A 16,593-nucleotide genomic window follows, 5' to 3' on the forward strand; every position below is an offset into this window, starting at 1 on the left:
AAAGAAATTGTCTTGTCAAGATTTTCTGTCTCTTGTGTGTCTGTTTTCAGCACAAGAGGGTCTTTAATTCCAACAACTAGTAGAGGAATTTGTTGAACTCACTGATGACCCAAAAAGGAGTTAGCATTGTATTTTTTCTAGTTGTGTTATTTCTACAATCTATTTAAGAGAGATTGCATCATAAAGCTTAATGTGGCTCTCATTTATTTAAAGTCACTTAAGAGAAAAGTGATCAGTGAGAATCTGGGGATGTGTACAAAAGACAGTAAGCAATGAAGTTTGCATAAATAATTGGGCTTGAGGCACGCAAATAAACAAAACATGGGATGTTCCCACCAGTGAGCAAGGGCTAGGTTGAAAGTTGTCAAGATGAGAAACCTGCCTTGGCAGGGGCTGATGAAGCAAAGAAAGCTCCAGAAAAGACAACACGTCACTGAGGCCTCTGGATGATGGTGTGATGAGGCATAGATTCATCTTAAAGCAGGGGACAAAGAAATGGGGTCTTGTTTTTTTTTCTTTTATTATTCATATGTGCATACAAGGCTTGGTCCATTTCTCCCCCCTGCCCCCACCCCCTCCCTTACCACCCACTCCCCCCTCCTCTCCCCCCCCAATACCCAGCAGAAACTATTTTGCCCTTATTTCTAATTTTGTTGTAGAGAGAGTATAAGCAATAATAGGAAAGAACAAGGGTTTTTGCTGGTTGAGATAAGGATAGCTATACAGGGAGTTGACTCACATTGATTTCCTGTGCATGGGTGTTACCTTCTAGGTTAATTCTTTTTGATCTAACCTTTTCTCTAGTGCCTGTTCCCCTTTTCCTATTGGCCTCAGTTGCTTTAAGGTATCTGCTTTAGTTTCTCTGCGTTAAGGGCAACAAATGCTAGCTAGTTTTTTAGGTGTCTTATCTATCCTCACCCCTTCCTTGTGTGCTCTCGCTTTTATCATGTGCTCATAGTCCAATCCCCTTGTTGTGTTTGCCCTTGATCTAATGTCCACATATGAGGGAGAACATACGATTTTTGGTCTTTTGGGCCAGGCTAACCTCACTCAGAATGATGTTCTCCAATTCCATCCATTTACCAGCGAATGATAACATTTCGTTCTTCTTCATGGCTGCATAGAATTCCATTGTGTATAGATACCACATTTTCTTAATCCTTCATCAGTGCTGGGGCATCTTGGCTGTTTCCATAACTTGGCTATTGTGAATAGTGCCACAATAAACATGGATGTGCAGGTGCCTCTGGAGTAACAGTCTTTTGGGTATATCCCCAAGAGTGGAATTGCTGGATCAAATGGTAGATCGATGTCCAGCTTTTTAAGTAGCCTCCAAATTTTTTTCCAGAGTGGTTGTACTAGTCTACATTCCCACCAACAGTGTAAGAGGGTTCCTTTTTCCCGCATCCTCGTCAACACCTGTTGTTGGTGGTGTTGCTGATGATGGCTATTCTAACAGGGGTGAGGTGGAATCTTAGCGTGGTTTTAATTTGCAAGAAATGGGGTCTTGTAAAAGAAGAAGACAGCTTTTCTAGCTGGCCATGAAACATGACTTGCAAAAAGTCACAAGACCAAGAAAAGTGAGTTGACGCTCTTCTTCCTGCCTTGGGTATACCACTTATAATCATTCTTTTGCCTGGTTAATTTTTATTCCTCTTTCATTCTGTTTAAGTGTCTGTTCCAGTATTACACTGCCAGGATCTTAACATCAACACAATCCACCAATCTGATTCAGATTTCCCATTTTACTTATATGGAAATTCCCTATTCCTGGGACCTCCCCAGTCCTTATCTCTAGCAAAAGTTACTCATTTTGCTCTTTAAGAAACTGCCAAACTGTTGTCCAGAGTAGTTGTATTATTTTATATTTGAACCATCCATATAAGAGGGATCCAGTTTTGCCACATCCTTGCCAACATTTCATGTCACCAATTTTTATTCTAGCTATTCTGAGAGTGACGAAGGCTAGAAAATAGGGAAAGATTGGAACTTTAACCTATAGCATTTCAGATTAGACACCCTCTCTCATTTCCTCTGAACCTCTCATTCAATTGCAAGGACTCCTTTTCAATTGCAAGTCCTCTGCTAGCTGCAGAGTTAGGCAAAAAATTCTATGGAAACTTCCAGATAACTGTGAAGTTAGGGTACCTACAAATTTGTGTAAGTGTGTGCAGAGTGATCCATCATCCTTGCCCACCGACTGCCCAAACTCCTTTCCACTCACTGGTTATTGTGATCAGAAAGGGCTCATATCTTTCTCCTCCCATAGATTATTACAGTTTTAAATGCCTTGAAACAGAGAGCACACTCTCTGCTCCCTTTTCCTGCTTCCATCCCACCTGCCAGATGGGACCCCACCATTGTCTTTTCCTAACCTTTAATGAACTCTGTTGCCTCCCTAACTATATCCAGGTGTCTTGCCTGGATACTTCAATGCCTGACACAAAGAATTTAGAAATCTTCTGATCAGAGACTACAAGAGCCTACAACAAAAGTGGTATTTCACTGTATTTTTTTAATTTATATTTCCCTAGTAGCTAATATGATTGGACATCTCTACATGTGTTTATTTGCCATCTCTGTACCCTTTTCAATGAAATGTCTATTTATATCTCTTGCCTATTTCCTTTCTTTTTTCACACGACCAAATTTATTTTTATTTTGAGTATAAAGGAACTGAAGCCCTACCAGAAGAGAGTAAAAGACATGAACCAAGTGTTGTCAACAAAAAGCATGCACAGGTATTCTTTACAGGACTCTAGCACACAGGAACTAGAATTGCTCAAAGATGTGGACATGACCCACCAGAAGCATGAAAGAAACATGAATGTCTGGAAAATGTCCCCAGAAATGGAATTTCCACAGGCAGTGCCAGTGTTCACTGTGGCAGGATTCTAACCCAGGTTAATGGGAAGCAAAATTTATCTTACAAAAACATGGTAATATAATATTGCTGAGCCCTACCACTTGGTCAGTTTCTTAAGATTATTTGCTATCAAAAAGATAAACAAAATTTAGTCATGAGCTCTTGGTGCCTTGATTCAACTGTACCCTGATCCAATTCCAGGGACTGCTCTGAGTGTGCTTTACTTTAAAAAGTAAAGGAAGAAACTGAAGTTAAAAACACAAAATAAATAACCTGGAATACATGTTTGGACGCATGTATTTATCTTGGACATAAACAGCAGATATTGTGCTTTGTCATATCACTTAAAACAAGGACTAGAGCATGGGGAAGTATTGCAGTCAAGGACAGGAAGCCAGAGGTCACAGGAGGGTAGTCATGACTCAAGTGCCAACATCCATGTCCAAGGGCTTCGTTTCTTCCCGGGTGTTTCCTGTGGAATTGCCTACAAGTCCCAATGTTCTCCATCCTTTACTTAAGTCCACACAGCTACTCAAGCCCCATTCCTATTCCTCACCCTCTAACCCATATAAATACCCCAACAGAGCATGGATACCATGCCTTTTGTTGTGGAAGGATGGAAAACACTACATGCCCACTCCAATGAGCTGTCTGGATGCTCAAGGTCAATAAGTAACAATTTCTCAAGGGGCTTTGACTAGTTCATTTAAAAAATAAGCACCTCTGCCACCTTCCACCCCACTCCCCACAATACGACATACAGAGTAATTTAGGCATCTTGACTATGCTGCGTTGTTCTTGGTACACATGACAAAGTCAGGTCTCGATCTTGGTTTAAATACACATCAATGTGACTAACTATGCAGAGAACTAGAACTCCCCGTTAACTGTCAACAACTCCCTGGAGATATGCATTTACAGCCACATCTCTATGCTAATTTTGGTTGCATGGTCATTGCAACCAAGCCAGTACTTTTCCTTCTTTCTTTCAGCAAGCTCCTCCACTTCAAAGCCCATCACACACTTGCTGGGATCAAACATACCACCATCCGCTCAGGCTCAGCAAAGCTGGTTGTGCCCTACTGAGCCACCTCAGTCACTTTCTTTCCCTCCAACAGTCAACGTGACTTTCCAGGCAGAAGTGTTCCTCTGTCCTAAAAGTGTTTGTAAAACCACCATCAGAGTTGCCTTGGAGAAGGGTGTGGAGCCCTTCAGGCAGTGACATCCAGAAAGGACACAGTCCTCATTTGATCTCAAAGAACACACAACATACACACTCCCATGGGTACACTATAAAAGGGGGAAACATTTTTGTTTTCCAACTCAGACCAAGAGCTCATAAAATGCAATGTCTTGTCTGGGGCCAGAAGTGATTTCTCATGTCTTTCCTTGGTGATCCTCAGATAGCTACAGTTGTAAAACTTGGGCCTGATTCTGGCAGTGGAAGTGACACACACTGGCCTCTTCTCTGTCTATGCAGAGGGAAGCCTATTTTTGGGATGTGAATGGAGATAGGTCAGTGTCAAGGGCTTGTTTCCCTCTGTATGTCCCTCTAACAGTTTCTGGAAGAACAGACCAGAAGACAGGTGACAGCCACTCTGTAGGCCTCCTCTCTGCCAGGTTGCTGCTTCACCTGGCTATGATGTCTACTGGACCCAACTCAGTGGTGCCCCTCCACCCTTCCCCCCCTCACACACAGTAGCAGGCGCCGCCTTCCTCTCCTCTTAGCCTCTCCCCTGAGGATTTGGTCATGCTACCCTAAGAATGCCAACCCTTAGTCACTGTCACCACACTTCCAGACAGCATAGACTACATCAGAAACAGAAGCAACGGGGAACACACAGTGTGATTTCAAATATTGTCTTCCACAGGAAACTTGAAAGGAAGCTGGGCTTGCTTTGAAGGAATCAAAGAAGAGTTTGCCCTTGGACTGTCCCAGGAAGCAGCTGTCCCTGGGGAAGAGGAGGGCCTGGAAAGGCCGGGCCAGCCTCTCTGCCTTCCTTGGCACTATCGCTACTTGTGCTTCCCCACCTGTTCATATGAGGGCAGGGCGTGTTGTAATAAGAGGGAGGGGGTAGATAGGTCATGCCTCCCTGGGGTGTATTGGGTTGGACTTGGAAAGCCATTACCATGGTGTTCCCAACAGGATTCATTCCCAGTCCTTCAGGATAGGTGTAATATGGTGGCACCGACTGCTGGGTCCCTGCAGCAGGGTTTGGGGGCTGAATGGTGTAGGACAAGTTGTACACAGGCTCCTGGATCAGTGGTGGCGGGTACATGCACCTGTGGATGAAGCAGCTCACTCCACAGCAGATGAGCACCCCCATCATCAGGAGGAACCCAAAGTACCACAACCTCCGCATGGAGAAGAAACTCACACAGCACCCGGTGCTGCAGCAGTCCTCATGGGAAGGGCACGTGTAATATGTTGGCGAGAATTCTTCAAAATGCCAGCAATGTTTTTCGGCTTCTGAGCACTCCACCAGCAGTCCAACCAGCAGTGCCGCAGCCCTCCCGGGAAGCCGGCTCATGACTCCCGAGTCCTGTTCTGGAGCCCACTTCAGGGTTGAAGCTCCAGTTAGGGCCCTGCCTCACATGGTGGGGCGTGCAGGTGGACAACAGCCCCACATGGTGGGCGGACAGGTGGACAACAGTCCCACACGGTGGGCGGACAGGTGGACAACAGTCCCTGGTCCAAGCGCCAGAGGGCGGGAGCCAGGTCTCAGCCGCCCGCTCCGATCACCTCTTGCTCATTTTCTAACTGAATTATTTTTAGTATTTCGTTTCGAGAGTTCTTTTTGCAGATATGTGAGAGCTCTTTGTCACATACGTGACTTGTAATTATTTTCTCTCCTTCTATAGCTTGTTTTTTCATTCTCTTAATTAGGATTCTTCATAAAGAAAACTTTTTAAAATTTTATTGAAGTCCAACTTAATCAGTTTTTACTTTTAAGGGTCATAATTTAGGGAACAAGTCTTTGTCTAGCCTTGTATCCCAAAGAGTTCTGTCCAACTAAAGGAATAATTTTAAGTTTTACATCCATGGCCCATGTGAGTTAAACTTTGTAAAAAATTGAAATTATTTTAATTCAAGTAAAATCAAGGTCTCAGTCGTTCCTATTCGTAGTGCTTTAAATCACTGATGACCTGACATGAAAGCAGGATCAATAGAGAGTTTCTGTATGAGGAGTTGCTGGGTCTGATGTGGCTACTGATTTAATATAAACATTCAATCAACTAGATGTCCTGATTAACATTTCAAACTTTAGTTGCTGAATGCCTTTTGAAAAAGTTAATCTTGGTTTGCATTGTAATTGACCTTCTTGACTTTAAATTTTGTAGGAGTGAAAATTATTCTGAGGGTTGGTGATCTGTTTTATGGCATTATGGGAGAATAGAAGGTCAAAGATTAGGCTGCATGAGTTACTGCTTACACTGGGGAAGTTTACTGGAAGTTCTCTATCCACTTATTGTGGTACCAGAGGAAGAGTGAGGAGAGAGAGCCTCATCAGGATGGTGGAGGGCACAGAGTCTGAAGGCAGACTTTCTGAGCTTGCCACTTACTTTGCTCTGTGACTTAAACTGGGTATGAGTAATTAGTACCTTGTAAGGTTGTGATGCTCACTTAGATACTCACTTAGAACAGAGTTGGTACATAGTAGGCACTCGGTAAAACGTGGCAATTATTACCCCTAAAGTATCAATTTTATGTGAAAGCGAGTGAAGTATAAGACACACATGGTTCTATTCGGCATATAATCAAAATTCAAATCAGGTGAGAAAAAAAAAGAATTAACCTAGAAGGTAACACACACGCACAGGAAATTAATATGAGTCTACTCCCTGTATAGCTATCCTTATCTCAACCAGCAAAAACCCTTGTTCCTTCCTATTATTGCTTATACTCTCTCTACAACAAAATTAGAAATAAGGGCAAAATAGTTTCTGCTGGGTATTGAGGGGATAGGGAGGGAGAGGGAGGGGGCGGAGTGGGTGGTAAGGGAGGGGGTGGGGGCAGGGGGGAGAAATGACCCAAGTCTTGTATGCACATATGAATAATAAAATTTAAAAAAAAGATCTTTGAATGTAAAAAAAAAAAAAAAAAGAAGCTTCAGACAAACTTTATTCAGTCACTCCTCTATATTGGCAGGATCCACATCTGTGAACTCAAACTGATAGATGAGGAGACAGAAAAATTATGTTATTTTAATAAGTATTAAAAGACATGGGAGCAAGGAAGTAAAAACTTAAAAGCCAGAACAGCTAGCCCCCTCCCATCTTCTTTTAGATGCTAAATTACAAAAACAGGGAGTCTTACAGGGGCTATGAGTATCTGCCTTCCTCTTAAAGATGTTAACAAGTTGCAAGGCTCCTTAAAGGATAGAGAGAAAGGCAAGTCATAAAACTCACCTATTGTTCTCATGTTTTGGGTGGGCCTAGATGACATCTCCATGTTTAAGCACACATTTTAGCCACCCAGACCCATTGTCTAAATGATTAGAGGATGGTAGACATGACCTGTGTATTCCCCCATCTCAGGAAAGTAGAAGACCACAGGTACAAATCATCAGTTTGAGTCTTTACTTCTGTTCCCTGCATAGGGAACAGAAAATGTTTCTCCTTTCTCCCCTCTCATTTCTTCCTACTTTATCCTATTATATCTAAATAAATCCTTGTTTAAACTTCCACTGTGTGAGACTCTTCAATAAATTTGACTACATTTTCACATCTTGTTGAATTCTTCTCTTGTGGGATGCAAGTGTCTAGAAATCTTCTGACCAGAGTTTCCAAAGACAACCCATCCAGTAACACTTTCTCTGTCCTTCACCATGTCTCTTTATTTGGTGTTTAGGAGAGTGGCTGGTTCTTACATGTGGAATCCCAGGAGTCTGGGCCTTGTATTCAAAACTCTGGTTTCAATACTACACCATTTTATTTCAGCTACTTGAGCATCTGTGGTACTTGGTATTCATAGGGTATCCAGGAACCAGTCCCCTTGTGGAAACAGAAAGACTGCATTTGACTGTCCCATGTTGGGCCACCAGGTGTGGAGGGTCTACTGTTCTCAGCCAAGAAGCATGCTCTGAGAACATCACAAGAAACCCTGCTCATTCACTCAAAAACCTCCCTGGTTTGCTGTGTGTGGATGGCTTCAAAGTCTCCCAGCATGCAGAGTGTCCTTCCCAGACACCTTGCTTGGTTTATGTCTCTTACAAGCTTGGTGTTTGAAGGGCACACCTTCCTCCAGGTTAGCATGGTAATATAGCTTGTCACGTACCAACCTCTGAGCAGCAACTTCAGAAAAAAATAGTGTCTTCAGTTCATTCCCTTAGTTTGCTTTTTCAGGTTTTTTTTTTCCTTTTCTTTAATACTACAATTGCTTTAAAAAAAAAACTAGTTTTCAATTTTCAACAGGCAACCTCAGACATTTATTTCGGTGTATATTTCTTTGGCTAGCATAAATATTTTAAAGGACAATGCAGTTAAGAAAGGTTTATGCTAGGTCCAGCCAGATAGAAGCAGCCTACACCTATTGTCTTCATTTGTTATCTCTGGCCCCAAAGCATTTGTGACCCCATGGTTTTATTTTTCTCTCTGCTTATAACAGATCCATCTGAATACGTATTTCTTAATTTAAAGTTTGCAACCTTTATTTTGATTTCTCAGAATGTCTCCCGCCAAAGAACCTGAGTCTCACCATGACAGAAAATAGCCCATTTCCCCCTGAAATATTTATTTACTTACTAAAATTTACTTTAGTCTGTGTGTTGAAATGATTGTAGATCAAAATGGTCAAATAGGAATTGCATTCTCATTTGTGATAAAAATTTAAGGAATTAAAGTCCTAAGTATTTTTATTGCTATAGCACGAAATAAAAATTATCCTTGTGGCTGAAATTTTTAACAATAAAAGTGATAATATTATTTCAGCTATAGCCTAAAATATTCTATTTTATTGACAAAAATATTATGGTTATAACTAAAATATAAAGGAAATAATATGATGGAATTAGACTTGAAGTAGAATATGAAAATCAAATGCTGATGTGTGACTAACAAAATATGAAGTTCAGGTGATGATTTTACTTAAACCATTGTAATAGGGAGAATGTTCACTAAAGGGGAATCTCTGATGCGCGAAGAGGGTAGGGTTTTATAGAAGAAAGGCAGATGGGGTGATATGCCCCTGTAATCCCAACTACTGAGGAGGCTAAAGCAGGACGACCATGAGTTTGGGGCCAGCCTAGGCAATATTCTGAGAACTTGTCTCAACAAAATATTTCTAAAATACATATAAAATAAAGTTATTGGGAGAGACTGGAGGTAAGCAGATAGGTAGCAGATAGACATAAGTGGTGACCACAGAGGAAGGAAAAAGTTACAATTAAACTTCCTAACTCCACAGGTGACTGGTTTCTGTCAAGATCAAAGTAGTTCATCGAAGTCAGGGGATATCACAGAATGCTTTGAAGTCAGTCACTCACCTAAAGATTAATTCTTTCTTTATTCAAAAGTAAGCCACACCCTAAATTTCAGCTAGCCCTGGGGCTAGGAGTTTCACAAAAGTAATCTCTTTAATTTAACAAGATAAAAAGTCCAGGCCCAAGAGATGTACCCTAAGCCTAGATAGACCAGGGGTTGAGAATTGCACACAGGTAATCTCTATCAGAGGGACCTGGGGCTGAGAATTCCTCAGTAAATGTTCCAGCTTCAAATGCTGATACTGTCTTTCTCACTCTAGAGACGACCTGCTTTCAATCTATTGAAAAGCGTACTCTGTTTGGAATAAACTTTACTATATTTTCCACTTTCACTGTATTTTCATGTTTCACCTGAATTCTTCTCTTGTCAGACACAAGGACCAAAGTCGATACCAGTGCTAAACTTTCTGGTGACACTATCTTTGCATAGAGAAGCAAATTGGTCATTTCTGGCTAGCTCTTTTTTGAATTAAAAAGGAGTGCAGTGCTTCTTAACCATCGCTGCTTTCTGGGTGCACAGGAAAGTTTAACATTGTCAAATGGAATGGGTTACCAGTATCTATGTTAAATCCTGTAGAATGTACACTGCAGCTTGAAAATGAAATTCAGAGAAAGCAAAAGGTCATGGCCAGGTTGTAGTGGCATACACCTGTTATCCCAGGTACTCAGGAAGTGGCAGTAAGAGGATCATGATTCTGTTACCAGGGGGTTGTTCTCAGAAGATCCTGGCAGAGAAGTTCTAGGGTTCTTGTATCTCAGAACAAAGCATTGGACAGAGACACAGATTGCAAAGCAGTAGCAGAGTTTTATTAAAAGGGAAAAAGAAAGAATGGTGGGGTCTGGCCAGATGGCACAAAAGCCTCCATCCTTGTTCAAAGGGAAATTTATAAGTTTTAAGGGCAAACTAAAGGAAAAATCTGGGTGGTTTTTGCAGGAGGAGATAGGGTGATTGACAGGTTTGATTGACAAGGTCTTGGTATATAACATGGGGCATTCTGCACATGGCATATGCTGATTCCCAGGTTTTTAATTGTATGCATGAGATGTGACCAGTATTCACAAGGTCTTAGGTAGAGGGCTTTATTTGAGAGGTCACATTGAGAACAGATTTCCTTTTACCTATTTTCCAGTCTGAACTGGCCAAGGTATTCCCCTATCTTTGGGGAATTGTACAACTGCAATCCTAACCATAAAATGACCAAGGATGGTGCAAGGGGGAGGGAGGGATAAGGAGGAATTCAGCATGGAATGACCTTTTGCTGAAGAGGGTCAAGTCCATTGGTGGCTTTTTTCCTTCCGTTACTAGCCTGCCTCAGTTCAAGGCCAGCCCAGGCAAAGGTAACACAAGACCCTATCTGAAAACCAAACAAAAACCCAAAAGACTTGGTGGTGTAGCTCAAGTGATAGAGTGCTTGACTAGCAAGTGAGACTCTGAGTTCAATCCCAATACTGGAAAAAAAACAACAACTTTGTTCATAATTTTTAAATTTATAGTTTTCTTAATAGTTATTTCTGCACTAAAATAGAGCAGCTGGCTGGGGGAGGGAGGAATGGCGTTAAAAAGTATTGTGTACTGACTTCCTCCAAAGAGCTCACTGAAATACCCTGCTGATAAAACAAGACTAAGTGTATTACTTTTGTAATGAAGGTAAACATCTTGAGAGAATTGCAGTGGTATTTCAGAATAGGAAGATCAAGGATAGGTATATGGAGAGTCTTAGGATATTGTTTATTTCTAGCAGTGTGGGACATTGAACCCAGGCCTTGTAGATATTAGCCAAATGCTCTACCACTGGCTACATCCCAGCCCAGTATCAGCATTTGAATGTCTTAAAGTGACTCTTATGATGCAAGGATCTTGTCAAAATTCCAGGATATAACAGAGAGCATGAGTTGTGGAGGAATCTTGACAAAACTATTGTTTGATAAGCAACTGAATTTGGCCAAATGAGTCATCTATTGTCCTGAAAGGGGAGCTGAGTGAACTGTTTATTCCTCAGGAAAATTTAACAGTGAAGTTATATTCTGATTTAGAGCTTTATCTTCCTGGAGGCAAAAATTTCCAGCATAGTAAAGTCTTTTTGATATAAGGTCCAGTTTTGAATCCTGATAATTAAGCTGTATGAATGCAGATGGCCTTAGCTTTTCCTAAACATTGACTCTAAATAGTTCCTTTGACCAAAACCACCAGTGTAGTCCACCAGCAAAAATGGGGGTCAGTGGTAATGTTTTAGCCCAAATTCAAATCACAATGGTCCACATAGGTCTGCGGTTATTTCCCAGATCCTTAATGTAGATTTGGAATAAACTAAGAACCCCTATATTGACTCTCTGGACTGTAGAGTAAGGAGTGAATTCCATTATCACAGAAAGACAAGTGGAAATCAGAAATTCTATACCCTATCAGGACAGTAAATCAAAAATAATACTGCCTCCGCAGGGAAATTAGAGGTGTTAGCAACTCCATAAACTTGAAAGATACACAATTTTTACCTATTCAGAAGATGCACAGATCTTAGGAAATTACTGTGAGTTATTGTGAAGCTAATCAGATGGTGATTCTAATCACAGTGTCAGTTACAGTCCACCTGGTAGGTCAGCCCTTGTCATCTGAGATGCAACTTACTAACTTGGAAGTACTTTTTTTCCATAATTCTTGCAAGGACCACTGGAAACAATTCCAAGGCCAATGGTATGCCTTAATAATCTTGTCTCCAGAACGACATTAATTTCTTTACTCCATTATGTCATCTGTAATGATCTTGATTATCTTAACTTTCTATAAAATGTTCTGGAAACAAAACTTTTATTCTCATTCAATGGACTATTATGTACAAGGTGGCAGAAGTAGGGACAAAGGTTGTGAATAGGCATACCAACTGGGATTTATCCTCCAAGTTACTTACCACTGAATATTTATCTTCCATTAGTAGAACCTAATTCTGAGCTGGCACCTTTCAGCTCCTGGCACCTTTCCTTTTGGAGAAGTAGTTAGCCACCTAGTGGCAGGTTAATTACATTGGATCCCTTCCACTCAATTGAAAAGCAATTTGACCTCACTGGATCAGACATTTATTGTAGATATTAACTTGCTTTCCTTACCTACAATGCCTCTGACAGCACCACTATCCATTCAGGTACACAATTCCTCAGATATCATCGAGATATTCTGCACACTGTTGCTTCTGATCAAGAAACTCATGACATACTAAAAAAGGGCAAAAATGGACTTGTGTCCATGGTACTGACTGGCTTTATACATATTCCACAACCCGGAAGCTGTTGACCTCAGTTTTGATACCAACTCGTTTATAATGTAGTTCAGAAACAAGATTAAAAAGATGGCGTGCTATCTCAAAGAACATCCTATGTGCTTTGATGCAGTAATCAATCTGTGATATTTCTCCCACACACATACAATATTGGTACCATCAAATGAGAATTAAAACTTTTGAACTCCTCATGCTAGTAAACCAAAAGTCAGAAAAGATAGCAATTCTATGGGAATGGGGTGGGATGATTGATACTGATTACCAATGGAAACTGAATTGTTCTTACACTCAGGGATAAGGACTATTTCCTAAGGTAAGTGATTTTCTGGACACCATCAATGCTTCCATGTCTGAGAGTAAAATATAATAGAAAAGTATAGCCAACAAAGGGACCATTGAGTATTCATTCACACCAAATAAATTATCCCAAACAAGTGAGATTCTAGCTGAGGGTGAAGGACATAAGGATGAGAAGTGGAAAAAGAAAGTTTTAGGCCAGACACAGTGTCTTATACCTGTAATCCCAGCTACCCAGGAGGCAGAGATCAGGCAAGTCATGGTTCAAGGCCAGCCTGGGCAAAAAGTTGGTGAGAACCACATCTCAACTGATATCTGAGCATGGTGCTGGGTACCTGTCTTCCAAGTTATGCAGGAGGCATAAATAGGAGGATTGCAGTCCAGGTTGGACCAGGCCAAAATATAAGAACTTATCTGAAAAATAACTAAATCAAAAAGTGGTGAAGGAGGAGGAGGAGTTGTTTTAAACATCCAGTATGGCTTTACAGCCTGGTGCAGTGATGCATGACTTTTGTCCCAGCTACTTCAGAGGCTGAGGCAGAAGGATCACTTGAGACCAGGAGTTCAAGGCCAGCCTGAGAAACATAGTCTCCTAAAAATAAAATATATGGCTTCATGATCATTTGGCATGCTGATATGTTGGGAGGGGGATTTGTACATCCACATAAGCTAATTTGTTCCCCTCTCTCCTCCTTCCTCTTATTATTTTAAAAAAACAATTGTTGGTGGTAGCTAACATTCAGGTGAGATTGTGACTGAATACTGGATAACTTTCCCTCAGATGGCTACCATGACTATTGAAGAATACCATGTACATATTTTAAGCAAAAGTACTGTGTAGTTGCTGCTATTTAATGGAAGTTCAAATATGGGTAAAATGGTGTGTGTGATGCTGACTGTGCTATTGGAAAAGTCACACCCAAGCTCCAAGCCCACTCTTCTGTCTGCTGGTTTCTGAGGCTCCAGCCTCATCATCAAGATTCACATGAGGATCTGCCATAGGAAAACTAGAAGGAGGTTGTGAGTTGGGAAGAAAGGAAAAGTAACTCTTCATGATTTCCTATTGTTCCTGTCAAAACCATCCCATCTGTGGTTCTTCATCCTAGCAGCTGGTTACACTGTAGATTTTTTTTCACCCTCCCAGAACCATTCTCTTCCTACCCCTTAGAGAAAAAAGCACTATCTCACCAGCTTCTGTTTCTCAGTGGTCTGAAACAGAGACCCTTCTTTGTTCTTATGGGTACCAGAACCAACTACACAGTATCCAGTTTGGGTCCCAGCTTTGCAAGCTCCACTCCTTCCTCTTGGCTCTGGATGTGTCACCACAGGGAAGGACAGATAAGTTTTCTCTGAGGTTTAGGTGACACCCTACAGGGCCCATGAGAGATAGGGGTACCAGCTGACTATATTCACTCCTCAGATGTATGAGCTCAGAGAACCCAGCTTTCAATATTAATCCTCTCCCTCAGCATTACCTGGGCTAGTCTATGATCCCTAATATTCCTGTTTTACCTATTCAGTTCTTTAATATCTGGTTAGCAGTTCATTACACAAAAGTTCTCTTTTGAGTCAGACACAATGGTACATGCCTATAATTTCAGCATTTGGAAGACTGAGACAGATCACAAGTTTCAGGCCAGCCTTAGCTACATCCTAATAAGCAAAAAAAAATTATCTGTTGAAATAACTGCTGTGGTTTAATTCTAGTGGGATTCTGACTAATACATAAGTTTTAAAATCATAGCTCAAGTTTTGTCTATTTGTATTCCAATCTTCATCCTCCAAAACAGATGTTGTTTTTCTGTTGCAGAACTTAAAATATTAAAATTATTTGCAGCTGCCAGACAAGTGTGACACGTGGATAGGGCTTTTCAAATGTCTTCTTAGATATTACCTCATTCTATAAGGTTTTTGTGAGCAAGTGCTATGTATAAGGCACAAGACCAGGTGATGGTAATACAGGAATGAACAAGACATGACCCCTACAGACATAGCTTCTAAATAGTTGGAATATATTTTCATTTCTTAAAGTCTATAATGGAACATGGAAAAGGCTATGAACTCTTCAAGAATTACAGAGACTCAATTTCTGTGATCTAGAAAGTTTCTGTTTAAGATCCATATTTATTAGCCTATATAATCTGTAAAATAATGTACAAAGCATATATAAATGGAAGAGGACAGTGCCCAGTACTTAGTAAGCACTCAGTAAAAGACAAGATACCAAGAAGAATTACGAATTAAGAGTGAATTTAGTTCAAAGATGTTATAATCAATAATGATAGTAATAGCAATGCATTGATCCTTCATGAGGCTTTAGATTCACCTGTAGTGATCCCTCAATAATTTCTGTGAGGTAGGACTGGTGTTATGATTTTCATTTATTGACAAGGAAACAGACATTCACAAAGGGTGAGTGACTTACCTCTGTTATACAACCAGCAGGCAGCACAGCCAGGCATAAGACCCAGACACTTCAAGGCTGATTGCCAATCCTACAACGGTCCAACCCCTTCCTCAATGCCCCCATCACCTCCCGGTTCCTCAAGCTATAAATGAGGGGGTTGAGCATAGGAGTAAGGACTGTGTAGAAGATAGAGACCACCTTGTCATGAGTAGGAGTCCGGTGTCGCCTCGGTCTCAGGTAGATGAACATGGCTGCCCCATAGAAGAAAGAAACAGCTGTCAGGTGGGAGGAGCAGGTGGCCAGAGCCTTTTTTCGTGACTGAGCAGAGTGCATATGGAGCACAGCCCCCAGGATGCGAGCATAGGAGGCCACAATGATGGAGAAGGGAAGGAGCAGCATAAAGACACAGCAAGCAAAGAGCAGTGTATCAAAAAGAGATGTATCTGCACAGGCCAGTTTCAGTAAAGCTGGCACCTCACAGAAAAAGTGATCCACATTTCTTGAGCCACAGTAGGGAAAGCTCATGGCTGCCACCATCTGAATTATTCCATCTAGAATCCCAAAAGCCCAGGAGCTCCCAACAATCTGAAGACAGACCTTCTGATTCATGAGGATGGGATAATGAAGTGGGTGGCTAATGGCCACATAGCGGTCATAAGCCATGAGTCCCAGCAAGAGCCCCTCAGATCCCACAAGAGAGACAAAAAATCCAATTTGTGTGCCACAACCCACGAAAGAGATGGACTTACTGCCAGACAGGAAGTTGACTGCCATCTTTGGCACAATGTTACAGACCAACATAAGATCCATGAAGGAGAGTTGACTGAGGAAGAAGTACATGGATGTATGAAGTCGAGGATCTATGTAGATGAGGAGGATGAGGAGAACATTCCCACAGAGAGCCACTGTGAAGACCCACATCACTGCAGAGAAAAGGATGAGATCAGTCTGGCTATGGGAGAAGATGCCCAGGAGGATGAACCCATCTATAGAGGATTGGTTCAACCATATTCCCATGGCTTAGTTGCAGTCACCTGAGAATATGGACAGAGAAATTCTGACATTAACATGTCTGTGTCTCTGAATTCTCCCTCAGTCAGATACATCTTTTGTGACTCATCAGAGTTAAACAACATGTGCTCTGGTATGTACAGAAAAATGCTCTTTCTCATAATAGAGATGATAGGATCTCTGACACAGATCACAGAATTGTACTACATAACTATATTTGTATGTATCTATGCCAAGAAGAGAAGAAACTGAAATGAG

At 41.3% G+C, this 16,593-nt stretch overlaps 1 protein-coding gene and 1 pseudogene across 1 annotated transcript; both read right to left on the reverse strand.

Annotated features, from left to right (window-relative positions):
- Positions 1 to 4,879: 4,879 nt before the first annotated feature.
- Positions 4,880 to 5,397, reverse strand: LOC109679987 (WW domain binding protein VOPP1 pseudogene; annotated as a pseudogene).
- A 9,918-nt stretch (positions 5,398 to 15,315) lies between these two features.
- LOC109679410 (olfactory receptor 2V1) lies at positions 15,316 to 16,341 on the reverse strand. The gene has a single exon (XM_020154629.2). The coding sequence runs from the start codon at positions 16,339 to 16,341 to the stop codon at positions 15,394 to 15,396; it is 948 nt and encodes a 315-aa protein (XP_020010218.2). The 3' UTR covers positions 15,316 to 15,393.
- Between the last annotated feature and the right edge of the window lie 252 nt (positions 16,342 to 16,593).

This window comes from Castor canadensis, chromosome 16, assembly GCF_047511655.1.
Source record: "Castor canadensis chromosome 16, mCasCan1.hap1v2, whole genome shotgun sequence".
In the NCBI taxonomy this organism is placed as follows: Eukaryota; Metazoa; Chordata; class Mammalia; order Rodentia; family Castoridae; genus Castor; species Castor canadensis.

Excerpts from the sequence above, each read along its gene's own strand:
- LOC109679410 (XM_020154629.2), bottom strand. The coding sequence starts at position 16,341 with ATGGGAATATGGTTGAACCAATCCTCTATAGATGGGTTCATCCTCCTG.